General features: G+C 39.4%; 1 protein-coding gene across 2 annotated transcripts in view; it reads left to right on the top strand.

Annotated features, from left to right (window-relative positions):
• Positions 1-23851, top strand: part of LOC128701633 (nephrin) — a 625789-nt gene extending 601938 nt beyond the window's left edge. For both annotated transcript variants that reach the window (XM_070101737.1, XM_070101739.1), the window contains exons 16-17: positions 12701-13041; positions 21611-23851. In XM_070101737.1, coding sequence (XP_069957838.1) covers positions 12701-13041; positions 21611-21925 — 656 coding nt within the window. In that variant the 3' untranslated portion in view covers positions 21926-23851. The remainder of the gene's footprint in view (positions 1-12700; positions 13042-21610) is intronic.
• The last annotated feature ends 337 nt before the right edge of the window (positions 23852-24188 follow it).

A 24188-nucleotide genomic window follows, 5' to 3' on the forward strand; every position in this document is an offset into this window, starting at 1 on the left:
GTAGGGTAATAATGGCAGAGGTGGCAATAAGAAAGGAGCAGCGATAGTGACACACAGAGAGAGTGTCGTGTTAGCGAGGGTCGTCTGACGACTCGGCGACGAAGATTCAGGCTGGCGAACCTTTGTATTAGTTTTTATTAAGTGTTCATTATTGTATAATAACCAGTTTTAGCTAAGAAAAGCAGTTCTAGATTAAAGAAATTAATAATAATAGATGTTAGAATTTTACACATTCTGTTAATAATAGAAGTTAATAACCCTTTATTTTCCTCATGCGATGTTAATTAGCGTTGTCCAGTGCGGAGTTACCCTATAGACAGCCTATGGCTGGCAGTTGACGCCGAAATTTCATAATTAGGCGGCCTAAAGTGCCGGCGCGCCTTAATTTAGCATAAATTCGAGGATAAAAATAATAGGAAGCAGCCAGGACTCAATGTAAATTAAGTGATAACACTCTTGTTAATAAACCAGAATAAATTAGACAGGCGTTAATTAAGGACTGCAGGGGAGTGTCGACGATTTATTGAGCGACTCCTCTATCAGCAGCCCTGGGCGGCACCACTTCGTTGCCAGACACAACATCCCACATCAACATTATTATTAATATAATCAAGGGGGAAGCACTAAACCCGGAGGATTATACAGCGCCTGGGGGGGGGGGGACGGGGAAGGCATTCAGGCTTAATTCGGGGAACTGGAGCACAGATCCAATTCCCTAAATAAAGAGCCCCTCACCAACATCAAGGAACCTTCCTTGAGGGGCCCACATCAACAGCCCTGGGCGGCACACTTCGTTACCAGACACATCCCTCATCAGCAGCCCTGGGCGGCAACACTTCGTTACCAGACACAACATCCCACATCAGCAGCCCTGGGCGGCACCACTTCGTTACCAGACACAACTCAGGTTCCGTGTGTATACCAAGAGCGTACAGGACTATTCAGTATATTCAGTAACTGGAATTAGTGGGAAAGAATGCAATCATTCTATAGCTACCTACCTGGAGGTTGTTCCGGGGAGTCATCGTACGGCGTACGGCCAGCGTACTGCTGGCCGTACGCCGTACGAATCACAACCCGGCTGATCTAGCACTGAATTTAGGTATCTATCCAGTTCCCTCCTGAAGACAGCCAGGGGTCTATTGGTAATTGCCCTCGTGTATGATAGAAGGTTGATGAACATTCTTGGGCCCCTGTCACTTATTGTGTTTTCTCTCAGTGTACTCATAGCACCCCAGCTTTTCATTGGAGGAATGTTGCCCTGTCTAAGAAAGTCATTTATGCAGGGCTTACTATTGTAATTTAGACCAGCTCGTAAGAGAAACACACGCCCAAATCTAGATAAGTTACGTCACGCCGAGCGCTGCCACAGTACATGCTTAAGAGGAGTAGCTATTAACTCCATATCCAAAATTTCACACATCACCCAAGGGCTGGAAAAGGGTCACTGAGTCGAAGGAAGGAACTAGACATGGCTGCAGCTTCCATGCAGATAATTGCATAAGGATATTACCCTTTAAATCTTCTCGAGTGCTTATCTATAATTGAGACATAAAATTTCCCACACAGAGTTGTTAAAAGCACTGAGAGAGAGAGAGAGAGAGAGAGAGAGAGAAAGAGAGAGAGAGAGAGAGAGAGAGAGAGAGAGAGAGAGAGAGAGAGAGAGAGAGAGAGAGAGAGAGGATTCCAAGCTGCTTCTTCAACACTTTCTCCTTGGATAACTTGATACATATATTTGTTAGGTAAAACGACACATATGCAACTAATATGACATTTTACTGTGGCAAAGTTTCGCTCCACAGGAGCTTCGTCAAGCTGTTATGCAGCTTGTCAAAGCTCCTGGAGAGCGAAACGTTGCCACGATGATTTGACATATAACTTGCACGTATGTCCTTTTACCTAACATATTGCCGGAAGTTCAAGATGTTTAACAAGTAATTATACATCTGTCCACTTTATGTCGTGATTGTTTGTCGGTGTCTCTATGTACAGTGTGTATTACGCATGTACTGTGTGTAGTACGCATATAATGTGTACTATGCGTTCCGCAAGACCAGTGCCGATGCGTTTTTTTCCCCAGATCACAGCGTACGCAGCTCTAGAGTATAAAGAATATAAAAAAACAATGATAGTTAATTACATGATAATGGGATATTCGCATTATTAAATTTCTCTCTCTCTCTCTCTCTCTCTCTCTCTCTCTCTCTCTCTCTCTCTCTCTCTCTCTCTCTCTCTCTCTCTCTCTCTCTCTCTCTCTCTCTCTCTCTCTCTCTCTCTCTCTCTCTCTCTCTCCCTTAATGAATTAGATGTTCACTTATTTTGCTTACGAAATCGTGAAAGAATACTTGTATATTCTAAGCAAAAGAATAGCAAGATAAGGATATGCGTTAAGTACATCTTTTATATAATGTGACTGAATTTAGTTTATCTGATATACGCCACTAGCAGATACATCTGCCTCTAGCAGACTCCTCTTATCATCACCGGAGAACCTCTAATTACGGCGAGTGACATCTGTCTGATTTTAATATCCAGCAGACCGTCGACTACCATGCCATCTATTGACACTGTCTCGCGATAACACATATTTTCGATGAGTGCACCACATGTATAATTTAGCATGGAGGTAATTTACTGCAAAATATTGCACGCTGCGGGTTCGTTCCTTTCCGTCTTGCAGTCGCCCTACGAACGAGGTTATTATCTTATGGTGGGCTAAATTTTGGCGAGACGGATATCTTTCTTGGATTGAGCAGCGATCGAAGTATTTCTAATTATATATATATATATATATATATATATATATATATATATATATATATATATATATATATATATATATATATATATATATATATATATATGCAAAACAACCACTCTGAAAGAATAGAGAAATTCCAAGCGCTTTCGTGACTACTCACATTATCAAGGAACTATAGTTCCTTGATAATGTGAGTAGTCACGAAAGCGCTTGGAATTTCTCTATTCTTTCAGAGTGGTTGTTTTGCATATTCTGAAATCACCTGTTTACTGTGATCTTATTGCATATATATATATATATATATATATATATATATATATATATATATATATATATATATATATATATATATATATATATATATATATATATATATATATATATGTATATATGATATATATATATATATATATATATATATATATATATATATATATATATATATATATATATATATATATATATATATATATATATATATATATATATAGATATATATATGATTTACCAAGAAAGCTTCTGGGACTGTGGGAAAGCAGTAGGGTTACAGCTAATGCCACTGACGCAAACAATTTGCCGAAGTGGTATCTGTGAAATTTTCCCATTGGAAGTTACTTAGCTTAGTAGCACGTGCTACATGCCAGTACCACGGGTCGAGTTTCTGTCCGTTTTCTGTATATTCTCAAATTATTCTGTTTTTACCGGTATTCTGAATACCGGTACTAAGGCTACTGTTGGTGGTACCCGCAACTTCTGTACTGTAACTGCTCTTTTTGGTACCCTCAGCATTCGTACTTAGGTTTCTGTTTCTGGTGCAATCAGCACCAGTACTCAGGTTTCTGTTTCTGGAACCCTCAGCAACAGTACTCAGGTTTCTTTTTCTGGTACCCTCAGCACCAGTACTTAGGTTTCTGTTTCTGGTAACCTCGGCACCCGTACTCAGGTTTCTGTTTCTGGTACCCTCGGCACCAGTATTCAGGTTTCTGTTTCTGGAACCCTCAGCAACAGTACTCAGGTTTCTGTTTCTGGTACCCTCAGCACCAGTACTTAGGTTTCTGTTTCTGGTAACCTCGGCACCCGTACTCAGGTTTCTGTTTCTGGTACCCTCGGCACCAGTACTCAGGTTTCTGTTTCTGGTAACCTCGGCACCAGTACTCAGGTTTCTGTTTCTGGTGCCCTCGGCACCAGTACTCAGGTTTCTGTTTCTGGTAACCTCGGCACCAGTACTCAGGTTTCTGTTTCTGGTACCCTCAACACCTGTGCTGAAACTTCTCTTGTTGGCACCGTCAAACACTAGTACTCAGGCTTCTGTTTCTGATATCCTCAACACCTGTATTGAGATTACTGCTGTTGGCACCCTCAACACCAGTACTCAGGCTACTTTTGCAAGTACCATCAGCACTTGTAAGCGGCTAATTTTAGAGTCACCTTTAGCATACAAAAATTTGTGAATTCTAAGGTCAACGTCTGTAAACATCTTAAATAAACTTAAGCTTCTTTGATGAGTTAGTTGGTGTGAAATTACTAAGACTTGTTGAGCAGTGAGTAGACTCGCTAATGACATGTGGAAGCCAAGTTAACAAACAGCAAGAAATCAAGGCAGCTTTCGGATATGGAGCGGTTCATTGGTTCTAACACTCTGTACACTCTATACATATTTAAAACAGTTGAAAGTTCCTAGTTCTATATACACAGCGTATATCTGGTTCCCTTTAAAATGATAATTTAGGAGACAGTAATGAATAATAAAGTATTGTAGGTCACGCCTAAATAAAATAATAGAAAAAAAGAATCACACGTCGATTTTAAGTAACAAAGCAGACAATACGCCTCAGTTCTTCTCTTCAGAGAAGAAATCAGTGTGGACCATCGGCTTAGGAAGTAGACCCCGTTGCTCCATTCTTGCCGATCATTTCTATTTCGAAGGGTCCTTTGAGGGAGGGGAGAGGAAGAAAGGTGCCTTCATGGCGGCGCAGGGCTCTTGATGTAAGGGCTTAGGGCTAGCCTCTTCTTTTGATCAAACTTGATTAGGTAGCACTCCCCAGGCGCTGAATGACTTCTCGGGCTTAACTCCTCTCAGTAAATGTAATAACAATATATTTGAAACTACAGTAAGATCAAGTAGCCTGACATGCGCAACCCCACCTGCTCATTCCCTTACACTGTGCAGTCTTACCAGCTCAGGCACCGCAGTCACGCACAATTTATAGTAATACATATATCAGAATAGCGCTTCCTTGCCAGTAGGAAATGAAGATATAGATGTGATATATGTATCACTTGGTCTGCCTTGTGTAGTGTATAGTGTCTGTTCTTCAGCATTCCTTACTAGGTCGAGGTGAAATTTAATCGTTAGTGCATTACCTCACTGGGTAATGTAATGCAATGATTTTTTGCACCAATTATTTTTTCCTATAATGAATTTTGTCTAGTCATACGAGTTCCGTTATGCCACGTAGAACTTTATATTAGAATAGAGCTTTGTCAAGGTATATAATGCTTTAAAAACTCTTACAGAGGTTACAGTAAATACGCTTCTAAACTCCTGGAAGATACTTATATAAGCATACTACTCCTACCAATAGAGATAAAACAAATAGAATAACTTTCGTAATAAAACTTGTTCTGCGGCTTGTGTCTTTGTTTTCATACTTATCAGCAAGTACAATCTAATTTACCTATATTGATCGCACTTGCAAACGGTTTACTGGGTTATATTGCAGCTCTGCACATCATTAGTTAGGATGTGAATAAATGGTTTACAAAACCGACACGTTGATGGATGAGACACATTTGCAACATTTGGGTATCTTTCTTCTGGAAACGTTTCACAACACAGCGACTTCTTCAGTCCAATGCATAAAACGGTGGAATAAGAGGAGGAGTTTGAGGTAATCAGACCCTTGAGTCGATGCGTTCAGTCCATCAATCTTGCGAAAAATGCAGCATATTAGCGGAGATGGAGCTTATATACTCAAGACAGACAAGGTGGAACAGTGGTAGGAGCAGTCACCAGAGAACAAAAAAACTAGTGGAAGTAGGTCATGTCTATAGATTAGACAAATTTTTAAGAAACCCCTGCATATATATATATATATATATATATATATATATATATATATATATATATATATATATATATATATATATATATATATATATATATATATGCAATAAGATCACAGTAAACAGGTGATTTCAGAATATGCAAAACAACCACTCTGAAAGAATAGAGAAATTCCAAGCTCTTTCGTGGCTACTCACATTATCAAGGAACTATGAAAGTAAAGCATCCAAGGAAGGTATATAAGGGGTCTGGCCAACACTTCACTATCAGATCCCACAACGGTTAAACACCTGACGTGCGCCGGCCCAACTGGACAGGTCCTTTGCACAACCCACCAACAAACTATTCTACCCAAGAAAATTTTAAAAATTATTATTTGTCCAGTGTATTATTAAATTCTTCCCAAATTCTATTAATTATAAATGGATCTAATTCATATAAACCAAAGGAAATATTCATATTATTGTCAAAACTGCTTTTTATGAAACAAGATTCAATTATATTCCTGTCGACCATGGACTTGCTTGATACTACTTTCTCAACATTTTGAAAAACAGTTGGATGGTTAAAATCTCTTACATGAATAAATAGAGCATTGGAATCTTGTCCAATTCTAATGCTATATTTATGTTGTTTTAATCTTAGTTCGAGATTTTTACCAGGCAATGAGTTATTTTCTTCAAACTCAACAGTAAAGTTTATAGAATGGGCTAAGCTATTTAATTTTCCAAAAATGTAGATATACACCATTTCCTTGGAAAATTAAATAGCTTAGCCCATTCTATAAACTTTACTGTTGAGTTTGAAGAAAATAACTCATTGCCTTTTCTAGATGTTTTAATTATTAAGGGTAATAATGAATTCAAATTTAAAATTTACAGAAAACCTACAAATAACTGTTCCTATGTCCACTATTATTCTTCGCATCAAGATATAGTCAAACTGTCTGTTTTCTCATCAGTGTTTTGAGAGCTTTACGAATTTGTAGTCCTTAGTTCATGGATGAGGAAATATCCAAAATTTATGAAATAGGTAATGATTTAAAATACCCAAGAAATGTAATTGATAAATCTTTTAAAGTTGCTAGAAATACTTTTTACAATCCAAAAAGAGACAACCAGCCTTATTCAACTAAAAATATGTTGGTTCTCCCTTACCATGAAAACTTGGTTGATATGCCTTCTCTTCTTAAGGCTTTTAATATTAAAGTTGTATTCAAAAATCTTGATACAGTAAAAAAAACTTTTGATAAAGAATTCCCCCCAAAATGCTGGTGGATGTGTCTATAAGATTCCTTGTAAAATTTGCGATAAAGTTTATTACGGTCAAACTGGTAAAAATCTCGAACTAAGATTAAAACAACATAAATATAGCATTAGAACTGTACAAGATTCCAATGATCTATTTATTCATGTAAGAGATTTTAACCATCCAATTGATTTTCAAAATGTTGAGAAAGTAGTATCAAGCAAGTCCATGGTCGACAGGAATATAATTGAATCTTGTTTCATAAAAAGCAGTTTTGACAATAATATGAATATTTCCTTTGGTTTATATAAATTAGGTCCATTTATAATTAATAGAATTTGGGAAGAATTTAATAATACACTGGACAAATAATAATTTTTAAAATTTTCTTGGGTAGAATAGTTTGTTGGTGGGTTGTGCAAAGGACCTGTCCAGTTGGGCCGGCGCGCATCAGGTGTTTAACCGTTGTGGGATCTGATAGTGAAGTGTTGGCCAGACCCCTTATATACCTTCCTTGGATGCTTTACTTTCATAGTTCCTTGATAATGTGAGTAGTCACGAAAGCGCTTGGAATTTCTCTATTCTTTCAGAGTGGTTGTTTTGTATATATATATATATATATATATATATATATATATATATATATATATATATATATATATATATATATATATATTATACATATATATATATACATATATATATATATATATATATATATATATATATATATATATATATATATATGTATATTATATATGTCGTGCCGAATAGGCAGAACTTGCGATCTTGGCTTAAATAGCAACGCTCATTTTGCCATATAGGACAAGTGAAAATTTGTGTATGCAATAATTTCGCCAAAATCATTCTGAACCTAACGAAAAAAATACATTTCACTGTGTTTCTTTAGTATTAAATTATTGTAAACAAATCTAAAATATATTTAGTTGGGTTAGGCTAAAATAAATTGCGCTTGTTATAATAAGGTTAGGTAAGTTTTCTAAGTTCCTTTTGGTGCAAAATTATAAATTTTTATATCAACATTACTGGAAAAAATATATCTTTAAACGTATAAGAGAAAATTTTAGAAAGAACTTAATTTTAAATGAGTTCTTGCTAATTGACCAGTTTTACATATTCGGCACGACATATATATATATATATATATATATATATATATATATATATATATATATATATATATATATATATATATATATATATATATATATATATATATACATATATATATATATATATATATATATATATATATATATATATATATATATATATATACATATATATATATATATATATATATATATATATATATATATATATATATATATATATATATATATATATATATATATATATATATATATATATATATATATATATATATATATATATTAATACATCGGCCGATTTCCACCAAGGCAGGGTGGCCCGAAAAAGAAAACTTTCATCATCAGTCACTCCATCACTGTCTTGAAAGAAGGGTTCTTTACACTACAGTTATAAAACTGCAACATTAACACCCCTCCTTCAGAGTGCAGGCACTGTACTTCCCATCTCCAGGACTCAAGTCCGGCCTGCCGGTTTCCCTGAACCCCTTCATAAATGTTACTTGGTTCACTCTCCAACAGCACTTCAAGTATTAAAAACCATTTGTCACCATTCACTCCTATCAAATACGCTCATGCACGCCTGCTGGAAGTCCAAGCCCCTCGCACACTAAACCTCCTTTACTCCCTCCCTCCAACCCTTCCTAGGCCGACCCCTACCTCGCCTTCCCTCCACTGCAAATTTATACACTCTCGAAGTCATTCTGTTTTTTTCTATTCTCTCTACATGTCCGAACCACCTCAGTAACGCTTCTTCAGCCCACTGGATAATAGTTTTGGTAATCCCATACCTTCTCCTAATTTTCAAACTACGAGTTCTCTGCATTATATTCACACCACACATTGCCCTCGGACATGACATCTCCACTGCCTCATTCACTGAAACATTCATCACCCATGTTTCACACCCATACATACATACATACATATACATATATACATATACAAATATACATACATATACAAACGTTTATATATATATATATATATATATATATATATATATATATATATATATATATATATATATATATATATATATATATATATATATATATATATATATATAAACCATACCACGGGCGGGAATTGAACCCGCGGTCAGAGAGTCTCAAAACTCCTGACCGCGGGTTCAAATCCCGCCCGTGGCATGGTTTGTTTGCAATCGTATCATTACGATTTCGTGAGTCATATATATATATATATATCTATATATATATATATATATATATATATATATATATATATATATATATATATATATATATATACGTTTGTTCATATGTATACAAGGGAATGTACTCTTGTTCATATGTATACAAGGGAATGTACTCTTGTTCATATGTATACAAGGGAATGTACTCTTGTTCATATGTATACAAGGGAATGTACTCTTGTTCATATGTATACATGTTTGTCTTGGTAATACTGGGGGCTGGCGAATCCCATAGAGTTAAACAACAATATAGTACTTAAGATAGACTACAAAACTGCTTATCAGAGATGGTTTCCCATTTATATCATGGAAATGAATGACTGATCCTCATAAAACTCACATAATTTATATAGCTATGAAAGGACATATAGTAGTCCTTATCATTGTAAAAACAAAATATTGTTTTTAAATTTGGATTAATATTTATTATTTGCTGTAGTTTTTAATAAAAAATTCAGCTTGCTTGTTCAGTTTCTTATGGGTCCAGATAATTAAATATAATACTCCAAATTTCTTTTTTTATATAATTTGCTAGAGGCAACAAACCAAATTTAAAAACTAATCTGCATCAGAGTGAGACTCACGCTAAAAGTCTGAAGATCAATAAACAATCCATTCATATTTGCGTATTTGCAAATATGAATATTTACAGCCTAAATTTATGGGGTTCCATTCTTCTCCTCAAATATTTCAGCAGTAGTGTGTTGAAGTAGATCACACCAGACATTCTTTACTTACTGAATAAAAATCAGTATCACAGTTTAACTATATTTGTCGAAAATTGTGACTTACGTCTCCAAGTAATATTGAAAAACCTTCCGAAGCCTACCATAAGAGGCGTTCTCCAGGTAACACACTCAATTCAGTGATTCTTTTAACCAATGAAGCCATTCTAAGGTGTGGTCAAGATGTATAAATGAAGAAGTGCAACACGTTCCTAAAAATTTCAATTAAGAAATTAATACCTTTAATCTCTACTAACAATCTCATCTTGGTACCATCAAAACACAGGAAAATCACAAGAAAAAATGAGTAATCTTTACATAGACTGAAGTGCTGTAGTAGGTGAAGTGAGGAGACGTATGTTGAACTGAGAAGAACAGAAGAGAATCATCTAAGAATAATGAGTAAAAACGGCAGATGATGAAACAGAAAATTCAAGAGTATTCCCTCGCTAAATGATGCTACATATGGGACCTCCAGAGAGAACCTCAAACACAAACAATCGTATCACAGTCACACTAAACATATTTATATTTTCTACCCTTTATCCTTAAAACATCAATAGTTGAATGAACCCTTCCCCTTTGTGCAGTGAAACAGCATCGAAAAGTTGAAGCCGAACGGACGAGGCATTCTTAAGTTGTACAAGAAAGTCTGGATTAAGGTAAACATATTTCACAATTTAAATTACGAAACCTGCACTCCATTTTATATGTTCTGAAGTGTGGCTTCTTTAGAGATGTGAAATTTTAATGTTGCCCACTTGAACAAAAATAAGCTTTACCAGAATAAACTGCTTTTACTCTTTACCAATTATCTGAGTTGGTGTTAATATCGCCCACTCACTGTCTGGCCACTGCTGTGACCTAGTAGTTTTATCTAATACCGAGAAGAAATATCTGGGGTTTTTCTCCAAATATTTGTTAGCAAACTTTATAGCTTTATCTAATTAAACCTGTTTCCTGCTAATAAACAAATTCTAGCTTTCTCTCTATTTCTTTAGCCTTAAGTATTTCTAACTCCCTTTTTCTGGGACCTGTGTACATTCAATCCTTCTCAGGTCATTTTTTTCTTTAATTAGGGCAAATTTAAACCTTAAAATCCCTGCTTTAGTACTCTGATTATTTGCAGTGGGACTTGATTCAGGGTCTCCTGCTGACAGACATTTTGGAAATCAATAGCACAAAACACTGCTTTTTATTACAGCATAAGTTAATAAAGATAATGATCCACAATAAAGCAAAGCACGAAAAATTACTACACAAAATATTATTACATTCACCGAGAATTACTATCATTAAATAATTCTCTAAAAATCATCAATTTTGCCTAACAACAAAACAAACACATCGACACCATGCCCAGCCCTTCTAGGGTAGGGTAGGTGCCTGAGCCCGAGTCTTTAGCTCACAAGACTGTCATTCCCATTATCCCCCTTGGGGCGGGGATGGCAGACCAGAGAGGCCTAGCTTGTGGCTAGGCCTGGGGACAATTGGTCCCAAAGATGAGGAGGTACTTGTGCCTCCTCCCATGGGAGACTTAGGTCTCAGACACTCCCTAAAGAGGGAGCCAAGGCCGGGCCACCACTTGGACAAGGCCCGGGCCGGGAGAATACCGGCGAATCTTTAATAATAATAATAATAAAACAAACAAAAATAATTATCACACCTGACAAAGGTAATTATTATTTACTGTTAATATTTTAAAGTAATTCCTTCCTTTAATCGACCTATAAATAAAAAATAAGTATTGACTTTCCAGGTTATTAAAATTGAATTATCACATTAAATTTGATAATTCTCCCGGACTTGACCCCCATGTTACGAAAATATCCTGGAGCCTAGTTTGGCAAGTCTTGTCTAAACCACATACAAAATATTAAAAAATAAACCACCCTATGGTTACACTTGCAACTTTACGGAAGTGCTGAATAGGTGGCCAATACTTTAGGCTCGATTAACAGGAAGGGCAGATAAACTCACCTTAAAAACATTATCAGCAACAGTATATACAACACAGAACGTGCCTTCGCTACCGCTACTAGCTAATCAAGGCTAAGACACTGAAGAAAAAATAACCATTGCACTAGGTACCATCGGGGCCCTACTATCCTAGTCGGCTTTTAGCCTCGTGTTAAATGTTCTCTTACTTCAAAATCATACCCGAACACCTTGGCCCCACTCAAACAACAGGGCCTGTGTGAGCGCAAATGTGACCCAAAACCAGACTATGGCTTGAAAATTATAATAAAATAGTCCTTTGTAATTAACACCATGCTACCTCCATCACACCACACAAGCAACTACTAGAATAACGACGCCACACAACACTCAATCCCAGTCACCTGTCTCTTACAGTCCAATAGGCATCCACTTAAACACTAATACTATTTTTATGGAGCTTTTTTTCCATATTACAAACACTGCTTTATATTATATAAATAATATTTAAAGAATGCAGTATTCTGCATAATACTCAATAAGACCACATAGTAAATGTGTTAAATCATTCCCAATGAAAAAAACCATATTTTTCACAATCTTTCTCTTGTACAGAGTCGGCCGTGATGACCCACTCCCATGACTCCAGTACACCTCTTATAGGCAACGGACGATTAGTGCAAGGACAGGTGAAGCAAGAACAGATGTATCAACAGCAGCAACAGCAGCAGACACAACAGCAGTATCCTCAGCAGCATCACTACTCTGATCAGCAGCAACAGAAACCTCAGCACGTGGTGAGGGTGGAGGGCACAACTGGAGGCGGTGTAGGAGTAGGAGAGGCGCCGTACTACCCAGAAGACGTTCTTCTGGAAGGCGGTAGTTCCTTGCCCTACCAGCCTCAGAAGGTCACCTACGTCCCCGTCTTTGACTACCAGCATCACCCGCAACACAAGGTGGATACACCGACCTAAAACCTCCAAAAGAGGTGCTTTCTAGTGGGTGATGACCTTCCTATCCAAGGAAATGGATCACACCTGATGACCTAATATTCCCCATGTACTGTATGATCTCTATGAGTATAATAATAGAATCCAAAAACCATCCCACCCTTAATTTCCTAATCCTTGTCTTCTCTTTTCGTCCAGTATTATCGATTTTTCCTTTTCTCTTTTCTCTTGCTGTCTCCCACCGAGGCAGAATGACCCCCAAAAATTAACACTTTCACCATCATTCATACTGTCACTGTCTTTGCAGAGGTGCGCAGATACGAAAATCTATGTCACTCTAGACTACCAATATCCCAAACCCTTCATTTAAAGTACATGCACGGTACTTTCCACATCCAGAAGTCAAGTCCGGCTAACCAGTTTCCCTGAATCCCTTCAGAACCCTTCCAATACGCTCACACATGCTTACTGTATATCCAAACCCTCTGCACACAAAATCTCCACTGCAGATTTATAGACCCTCCAAGTCATCTTATTGTGCTCTTTCCTCTCTAATTGACCAAACCACCTCAACAACCTCTCCTTAGCCCTCTGAATAATACTTTTAGTAACTCTACACCCCCTCCTAATTTCCACACAACGAATTTTCTGCATAATATTTACACCACACATTTCCCCTAGACACGACATCTCCACTCCCTCCAGCCTCCTTCTCGCTGTAACATTCACAGCCCATGCTTCACAACCAAATAAAAGTGTTGCTACCACTATACTCTCATGCATTCCCTTCTTTGCTTCCATGGATAACGTCCTTTGTCCCCACAGATACCTCAGTGCACCACCCTTCATCAGTTCTATGGTTAACCTTATCCTTCATAAACCCATCCGCTGACGAATCTACTCCCAAAGATCTGAACATATTCACTTCTAAAATACTCCCTCCTCCACTCGCAATTATTATTATTATTATTATTATTATTATTATTATTATTATTATTATTATTTTGGATTATTCATGTGAGGTGCTAAACCCATAGGGGTCATACAGTGCCTTGGAAATGTGAGGTAAACAGATTAGATCCGAGAAAGTTTGTAGTCAATAGGAAATTGGCTTCACCAGCGAGCCTTTCAGTTCACGTTGCTTCACCTTAACTAGAGTGATGTGTAAGGAAGCTGAGAGAGGTAGAGGAGTGATAACATGGGCCTTTGTATATTTGTATTAAGGTGAGAGAAGTTTACGTTGTCATTATTAATGGTGGCAGTTTAAAGAGAGGGAGGGAGAGAGAGAGAGAGAGAGAGAGAGAGAGAGAGAGAGAGAGAGAGAGAGAGAGAGAGAGAGAGAGAGAGAGAGAGAGAGAGAGAGAGAGAGGTAGCAGCAGCGAGTAAGCATGAAGTAAAAAATAACAGGGCATAAAGACCGTCACTACAAAATAAACACTGAGGGAGATACCTATCGCTGTTATCAACCTCACTACTGTATTGATCTGCTCACCAGTCTTCTTGCTATCACTCTCCTCAGGTATCAGGTCGACGCTGGTGCTGAGAGCGGTGTCGCTGAAAGAAAACGAATGTCTTCCTTGATGTCCTCTCTTTTGAAATATTTAAAGAAAGTGGTTAGAGGAAGAAAAAAATGCCAGAGAGAAAACTTAATTAAAGTTCATGTTCTTCTAGATAAGGAGAGTTGGTGCAAGATGTGTGTGTGTGTGTGTGTGTGTGTGTGTGTGTGTGTGTGTGTGTGTGTGTGTGTGTGTGTGTGTGTGTGTGTGTGTGTGTGTGTGTGTGTGTGTGTGTGTGTGTGTGTGTGTGTGTGTGCGCGCGCGTGTGTGTGTGTGTGTACTCACCTACTCACCTATTTGTGGTTACAGGGGTCGAGTCATAGTTCCTGGCCCCTCCTCTTCACTGATTGCTACTAGGTCCTCTCTCTCCCTGCTCCATGAGCATTATCAAACCTCGTCTTAAAACTATGTATGGCTCCCGCCTCCACTACGTCACTTTCTAGGCTATTCCGCTTCCTGACAACTCTATGACTGAAGAAATACTTCCTAACATCCCTTTGACTCATAGGAGTCTTCAATTTCCAGTTGTGACCCCTTGTTTTTGTCTCATCTCTGGAACATCCTGTCTTTGTCCACCTTGTCAATTCCTCGCAGTATTTTACATGTCATTGTCATGTCTCCCCTGACCCTCCTGTCCTCCAGTGTCGTCAGGCCGATTTCTCATAGCCTTTCTTTTTAGGTCAATCCCCTTAGCTCTGGAACTATCCTTGTTGCAAACCTTTGCACTTTCTCTAATTTCTTGACGTGCTTGACCAGGTGTGGATTCCAAACTGGTGCTGCATACTCCAATATGGGCCTGACGTATATGGTGTACAGAATCTTGAACGATTCCTTACTGAGGTATCGGAACGCTATTCTCAGGTTTGCCAGACGCCCGTATGCTGCAGCAGTTATCTAACTTATGTGCGCCTCAGGAGATGTGCTCTGTATTATACTCGCCCTAAGATCTTTTTCCCTGAGTGAGGTTTGCAGTCTTTGGCCACCTAGACTATACTCTGTCTGCGATTTTCTTTGCCCTTCCCCGATCTTCATGACTTTTCATTTGGCAAGGTTAAATTCAAGGAGACAGGTGCTGGACCAGGCTTGTAGCCTGTCCAGGTCTCTTTGTAATCCTGCCTGATCCTCGACCGATTTAATTCTCCTCATTAGCTTTACATTATCTGCAAACAGGGATACTCTTGAGTCTGTCCCTTCCGTTATGTCATTCACATATACCTAGGACTGACCCCTGTGGAACCCCGCTCGTTACAGGCTCCCACTCTGACATCTCGTTACGTACCATGACTTGTTTTTGCCTCCCTGTCAGACATTCTCTGATCCATTGCAGTGCCTTTCCTGTTATGCGCGCTTTTGCATTAACCTCTTGTGAGGAACTGTGTTGAAGGCCTTCATGCCATCCAAGAAAATGCAGTTTATCCACCCTTTTCACTCTCGTGTTTTACTTGTGTTACCTTGTCTTAAAACTCCAGTAGGTTTGTGAGACAGGATTTTCCTTCCCTGAAACCGTGCTGGTTGTCGTTTATAAGCTTGTATCTTTCTAGGTGCTCCACCACTCACCTCTTGATGATCTTTTCCATGACTTTGTATACCATACACGTCAGAGACACTGGTCTGTAGTTTAATGCCTCGTGTCTGTCTCCTTTCTTAAAAATAGGGACTGTTAGGTAAGACACATATGCAACAGTTAGGTATCTTTATTTCGAAACGTTTCGCCTACACAGCAGGCTTCTTCAGTCGAGTACAGAAAAGTTGATAGAAGCAGAAGATACTTGAAGACGATGTAATCAGTCCATCACCCTTAAAGTTTTGAGGTGGTCAGTCCCTCAGTCTGGAGAAGAGTATTGTTCCATAGTCTGAAACAATATGGAGTAGAAGTGACAGGATGGAGCCTAGGCGGTATATAGGCTCCATCCTGTCACTTCTACTCCATATTGTTTCAGACTAGGGAACAATACTCTTCTCCAGACTGAGGGACTGATCACCTCAAAACTTTAAGGGTGATGGACTGATTACATCGTCTTCAAGTATCTTCTGCTTCTATCAACTTTTCTGTACTCGACTGAAGAAGCCTACTGTGTAGGCGAAACGTTTCGAAATAAAGATACCTAACTGTTGCATATGTGTCTTACCTAACAACCTTTCGGTATTTTATACCATTTTAATGTTCAAAATTGGGACTACATTTGTCATCTTCTATACCTCAGGTAGTTGCCCAGTTTCTATGGCTGTGTTGAAGATTTTTGTTAGTGGCACGCACATCATCTCTGCTCCCTCTCTATGGACATAATACTCGTTCTTAAAACAAATCTTCTTCTTCGAGGCCCTTCCTCCTCTCGACCTCCCTGTGATAGAAGAAATACTTCCTGACATCCTTGTGACTCATCAGTCTTTAGCTTCCATCTGTACCCCCGATTACAGTTTTTCAAACAGCCCAACTGTCTGCCCTTTTAATTCATCTTAACATATCGTGTATGGTTATCATGTCTTCCCTGGTCCTCTTGTCCTCCAGGGTTGCTAGATTCAATTCCTTTAGTCTTTCCTCGAAAAAACCATAGTATATAGCCCTGGAACTAGTCTCGATGCTTACTTCTGCACTTTCTCAAATTCCTCAACCTGCTTCATCAGGTGTGGGTTCAATAATGGTGCTGCATACTCTAAGATAGGCCTAACAAATGTAGTATATTTCACCCATAATGATTTTTAGATTTCTAAGACAAGCATTGGCTGCTGACGTTACTAGGTTGATGTGAACCTCTGGCTACATGGTAGGCTGCTCCAGGAGCCTAGTGAAGATATAGTTAAGGAACATGTCAACTAATTTCTTTTAAGAGTGACTTGTCAGGCATTGTTTAAAATTTTCACATATTTAATGCATTATAAATTAATCTATTTTGTTCAGTCCTGATCTTATATTCATATTGCAGTCAATACTATTTTTACGAAGCTAAAATCAATAATGTTCCACTCAGTCCTGGACTTGTTTTATACAACCTCGGCCTTTTCAAAATCAAATATGTGGTTAAAATTTCTCATATGAATAAGCAGAGCATTAACTCATTTTCCTATTTTTTTTCAGTCCTGCTCCCTGGCACGTTCTAATACTATATTTTTGTTGTAATCTTAGTTTTAGTTTTTTTCCACTTAGGCCGTAAATAACTTTATTCCGTTTTTTAAAGGGAATCTTATAGACACAGCTATCAGCATTTTGGAGGAATTCTTAATTTTTTTTTTTACAGTATCAAGATTTTCTAATGCAACTTTGATTTTGAAATTTTTGATCAGAAAATATATATCAAAGTTTTCATGGTAAGACAGAATAAACATATTTCTGGTTGAAAATGTTCCAGTGTCCTTTTTTTTTTTTTTAATTTTAAATATATTCTGGTGATTTTGAAAGATTTGTCAGTTATTTTGGGGGGGATACCTTTGATATACATTTGAAGAGTTTCGAGAGTTTGTCTACTCTCTGAGCCCGGCCATGGGCCAGGCTCGTCTGGTGCTTGCCTGGTCAACCAGACTGTTGCTGCTGGTGGCCCCCTGCCCCACATACAGCCTGGTTGATCTGGCACCTGGTGAAGATACTTGTCCAGTTTCAAAAACGTGGAGAAGAACACAGAAAGTTTAATTTTCTTAAGATGTTAATAACAGCGTTCATAAGAGTAATTTATATATACATACAAAAATATCACAGCCAGGCCACCAGCTCTCAATAAATGTAGATAGAGGGTGGAAGTAAATGGTATAAAATACCGACACAATGGCAGTATAAACACAAATGCAGTATAATGTGATCCTTTATTGACTACGTTTCTGTTTGTGACTTGAAAAAGCCCACTGTGTGGGCGAAACGTAGTCAATAAAGGATCACATTATACTGCATTTGTGTTTATATTGCCAGATAGAGGGTGAGCTGACGCCTTAACCTGCTCAGCTATAGATGCAAATAACTTGGGGTTACCAGCTGTGAAGGTATTGTCTCCCTGTCAGTCCCTCGAAGGGTATTTAAAAGGACCCTTCTTCCCTATGAAAATAATTTAAATAGAAAAATAATAATAACAGGTAATAATAATCACTCGTTGAAAAAATATGCAAAAATAATTTAAATATAAAACGAACTTGATAATATCCTAACTTAAGCCAAACAGGAAAAATAAAATGTTTAAAGTAATTACATGAAACTAAGCTAATGTTCCAATATATAAATATATACGGGATCAGGAGAGATGGTATTACTTTGAGCAGATGGAATGTCGCAGGCAGTTTTTTTTTTTATTTTTTTTAGTTTTTATTTAGAATGACAGTACATATACAGAGTACATACAATTATTAACATGGAACATCAATAAAGTACAAAGATAAACAGTATTTTACTTAAGGAGAGTACCGTACTCAAACACCTTCAAAATTTTTTTACGATAAGGATTCATGTTGCTGACCATGAATCACGTGAATGACGAGATAGTCGCTGTTGGGCACGACTCTTACAGAAGGCAGGTCATCGTTCTGAAGAGATGGAGAGCAGAGGTACCAAGCTGCATGCGATGTTTCGGTTAGTAGTCAACGGGTAATTCAAACGCTGGGTTTTGGTATTCTAATAAAGGTTATGAAGTCAATGGATGGTAATTCTCCTGAGTGTGCTTAGGAACTGTTGTGGCATCCAGACGATAGTCGGTAAAAGTATATAAAGTCACAGATGTAGAACTTAGATCAAGCTGTGTCAGAAGACCCAAGCCGAGTCACAACGCTATAAGAAATAAAAAACGTAACAGTCAAAAAGCCGGACAAGCAGTCACTCACATGCTAGGCAGAAGGCCTGTAAAAGAAATGGTAAGACTAAGAAAAATTACGCTAACAAACTTAAGTCAAATCATGCCCGGTTACGTTAACATAAAAACCCAGCATCTAGAAAACGACAAGAAGCAGGAGTGGAACCCCATACTTGTAGATTTCGTGGGAGCAAGAAGTCAAGTGGGTTAAACTCTCTAGGAGGGTGCCTTGTCGACTCCCACAGGGTGGAGTTAAAAGGGGAAGAGGTACAGAAAGGTAGCGACGCCCAAACCTTACTCAACAAGCTTGCTGACTAAGTTTTGGGATTCGCTACCTTTCTGCACCTCTTCCCCTTTTAACTCCACCCTGTGGGAGTCGACAAGGCACCCTCCTAGAGAGTTTTAACCCACTATCATTCATTCATGTGTCCACTCATTATTTAACGAACATTTGCCTCACACCAGCAAGAATGTTTCCATGAAGGCTGGCACGTCAGTGAGCCTCAGTCATGGTTATTAGCCTGTCTCCCGTGTCTATACTAACTTTTTTTTTACCTTTTCCGCAATTTTCAAAAAATTGCATTTGCTACTCTATAGTCTTTCCCCCATTTTTATCGGGTTTCATTCTTTTCATTAATTTTAAATAATCTAAAAAAAAGAGATATATATCATTGGCTCTGCCGGTATTACAAGTCACATATACCTCTAATTGCACTAGTCATTATACCGACTCTTGTGGGACCCCTCTTGCAGTACTTTAAAATCCCATCGTCTCTTCTCAAACAATTACTCTTTGTCTCATTCTCTAAGGAATTCTTTGAGCCCCTGTAGCACATTCCTTTCTTCTTGTCTTGTCCTCAGTTTTTATCTCGGTCTCTTGTGAGGTACAGTATCAATTTTTTTTTTTTCGTAGTCCAAAAATATGCACTTCACCCATCCCACTCTCTTTTGCCTCACTTCTATGTACCTACCTAATTGCGGTTGCACAAGTAGAATCTTAGCCCCTTTGTGTGTGTGTACTCACCTAATTGTGGTTGCAGGGGTCGAGACTCAGCTCCTGGCCCCGCCTCTTCACTGATCGCTACTAGGTCCTCTCTCTGTTTCCTGAGCTGTATCATACCTCTTCTTAAAACTATGTATGGTTCCTGCCTCCACTACTTCACTTGCTAGGGTATTCCACTTCTTGACAACTCTATGACTGAAGAAATACTTTCTAACGTCCCTGTGACTCGTCTGAGTCTTCAGCTTCCAGTTGTGACCCCTTGTCCCTGTGTCCCCTCTCTGGAACATCCTATCTCTGTCCACCTTGTCTATTCCCCGCAGTATCTTGTATGTCATTATCATGTCTCCCCTGACCCTTCTGTCCTCCAGTGTCGTCAGTCCGATCTCCCTCAACCTTTCCTCGTACGACATTCCCCTGAGCTCTGGGACTAGCCTTGTTGCAAACCTTTGTACTTTCTCTAACTTCTTGACGTGCTTGACCAGGTGTGGGTTCCAAACTGGTGCCGCATACTCCAATATGGGCCTATCATACACAGTGTACAGTGTCTTGAACGATTCCTTAAGGTATCGGAACGCTATTCTCAGGTTTGCCAGGCGCCCGTATGCTGCAGCGGTTATTTGGTTGATGTGTGCCTCCGGTGATGTGCTCGGTGTTATGGTTACCCCAAGATCTTTCTCCCTGAGTGAGGTCTGTAGTCTTTGTCCACCTAGCCTATACTCTGTCTGCGGTCTTCTTTGCCCCTCCCCAATCTTCATGACTTTGCATTTGGCTGGATTGAATTCGAGAAGCCAGTTACTGGACAACATGTCCAGCCTGTCCAGGTCTGTTTGCAGTCCTGCCTCATCCTCATCCGATTTAATTCTTCTCATCAACTTCACGTCATCTGCGAACAGGGACACTTCAGAGTCTATTCCTTCCATCATGTCGTTCACATATATCAAAAATAACACTGGTCCTAGAACTGACCCCTGTGGGACCCCTCTCGTCACAGGCGCCCACTGTGATACCTCTTCACGTACCATGACTCGTTGCTGCCTCCCTGTCAGGTATTCCCTGATCCATTGCAGTGTGTGTGTGTGTGTGTGTGTGTGTGTCTTCATTTGCAAGATGTGTCTGTATTTTTGTGTGTGCCTTAAACAACATTTTATCTCTGGTAATTAAGAAGAATCATTAAGAAGCAGCGCATGATTATAAAGTATTTAAAGTCGCAGTTTTAATGAATCTCCTTGTTCACTTGTGTCATGTTGCAGGGTGAACGCGACTGGTCGGCGACTGAGGCCGTGTGGGGCGGCGCGCCTGGACCAGCCGTGGGCGGGGGAGTGGGCGGGAGTGCCGCTAAGGACCAGCCTGACAGCTCGCCTTTGTCTCCATACGGCGTAGTTGATCCCCGGCGGCACTCTGCCTACTTGCGCCCACTGGACCAACTGCCTCCCCAGCTAAGCCAGCTGCCGCCGCACCTAGCAGAGCACCAGCTGGGCAGGCAATATGTGCCCACTCTCCACCATCCCCCTCCCTCCACCCCCAGCATGTTCCAACCCACCTCGGAGCATGAGAGCGCTGTCTAGTGATCCAACAGAAGCTGGAGTGCGGCTCTGCCTGGGTGTTGCATACTCAACTGTACACTAGATATCACTTCTTTCTGATCACCCTGATGGTGTACGGCTATGTTCTAGCTCAGATTAGCAGATGTATGGCCGGTACACTTTGAGTGGGAGTTTATGTAGCAAGTGTACAGCCTGTGTACTCGATGTATGGGTCAAGTTTGTGTATTTGCCATTTGTAAGTGTATGGCTCAAGCAGTGGCGCGGACAGGATTACAATCTAAGGGGAGGCTTAAATCCGGATTTCAATTTGCTGGGTCATTAAAATCATGAAATGCTGAAAAAATCAACGAAATAGTCTTTAAACAATAAATGATTTCCAGTATGTATGTGAAATTTCTTACTCTCGTCCCCTCTGGGGGCTTTAACCCCCGTGGCTGCACCACTGGGCTAATGTATTGTGTGCAAGACCGTGTACCAAGCCCATGTAACAGCTGCTCAACCCGTGTAACGAAGTGAGGGTACAGAGTTTGGGCTAGCCCTGTGTAACAAGTGTATGGCCAGTGTAACCTAAGTGTGGGACAAGAACTGTGTGCTAGCCCTGTATAACACTTACGAGGCACGAGTTAATAGGTCTGTGTACTAGTTTTTCCTATACGGTACATCTCTTTGATTACTGGGCAGTGTAAGACAGGCCTAATAGAGTAATACATGACCGAGTATTGGCTCAACACTCTGGCCCCTACACCAGGCTATCAGCAGACGGAGACACAGGGACCTTGGCTTGCAGCCATTCCCGGCCCCAGAATGGTACCACTGATATTGTTTACAGACGCTCTCTCACAGAGAATCGACTCAGTTCCCTGTTATCCAGGGAAATTATTGTGTGTGTGTGTGTGTGTGTGTGTGTGTGTGTGTGTGTGTGTGTGTGTGTGTGTGTGATGTGAAAGAGCTAGCCTTGTGTTATTTATACTACCAAATGGACTACTAGGCGTGGCGCATTTCAAGCTTTTTTTACTCGGGGCTACAACACATACACGTTAGAACTGCTAATATAAAAATACTAAATGTCATTATACGGGGAGAAATGAGTCCAAAAATCGGCGTTTCCGTGATGTGCTAAGTGAACAAAAGTCATTCTATCAAAACCCATATTTCGCGCACTGATGAGTCGTGTTTGAATGACCTCTCTAGTCCCAGATATCGCACAGTGATGTGCCGTGTGTTAGCGGCCTATCAAGTCCCAGATATCGCACAGTGATGTGCCGTGTGTTAGCGGCCTATCAAGTCCCAGATATCGCACAGTGATGTGCCGTGTGTTAGCGGCCTATCAAGTCCCAGATATCGCACAGTGATGTGCCGTGTGTTAGCGGCCTATCAGGTCCCAGATATAGCACAGTGATATGCCGCGTGTTAGCGGCCAATCAAGTCCCAGATATAGCACAGTGATGTGCCGTGTGCTTCAGTGACATTACGTTACCAACCCTACAATTCCTTCTTCCGGAGGACAAGACTCCTCACAGTCAGAGACAGAAATGGGTTAAAAGCATCAGCTCATTTATTTTTGTACTTACGTCTAGTGTAATTCCTGGTTTAAAGTGTGTTATTTCCCCTGTGGCGCAAGTCAGCTGTGTGGCCTAAACAGTAATGTGTTTAAACATAATTTCTGACAGGTGAGATTGCATTTCTACTGTAAAAATTAATAAAGCATAGTATTAAGCCTCTCTTGATAATTGCGAGAGAGAGAGAGGGAGAGAGGGAGAGAGAGAGAGAGAGAGAGAGAGAGAGAGAGAGAGAGAGAGAGAGAGAGAGGGACAGGAGAGAAAGACTTGAGTGTGTGTGTGTGTATGTGTGTGTGTGTGTGTGTGTGTGTGTGTGTGCGTGTGTGTGTGTGTGTGCGTGTGTGTGTGTGTGTTTGTGTGTGTGTGTGTGTGTGTGTGTGTGTGTGTGTGTGTGTGTGTGTGTGTGTGAGTTTGCACTCATCTTTTTTATGGGTGTGAGGATCGAGTCTCAGCTCCTGGCCGTACATAAGACAGGACCTCGTGTGCCATGTCATAACTATGATTGAAACTTCTCTCCACTACATCCTGGTCCAGGATATTCCATTTTCTCTCCCCATGAGGATGATAATACTTCCCGTCATCCCTGTGAGTCATCTGTGTTTTTTGAAGTCTTAATGTACCCTCTTGTACACGCTTCTCGCCTCTCGAATAGTTTATTCCCATCCACCCTATCAAGTCTTCTGAAAATCATATATGCTGTAAAAATGGCTAACTGGTTCCTCAGT

Source organism: Cherax quadricarinatus, chromosome 78, assembly GCF_038502225.1.
Source record: "Cherax quadricarinatus isolate ZL_2023a chromosome 78, ASM3850222v1, whole genome shotgun sequence".
NCBI lineage: Eukaryota > Metazoa > Arthropoda > Malacostraca > Decapoda > Parastacidae > Cherax > Cherax quadricarinatus.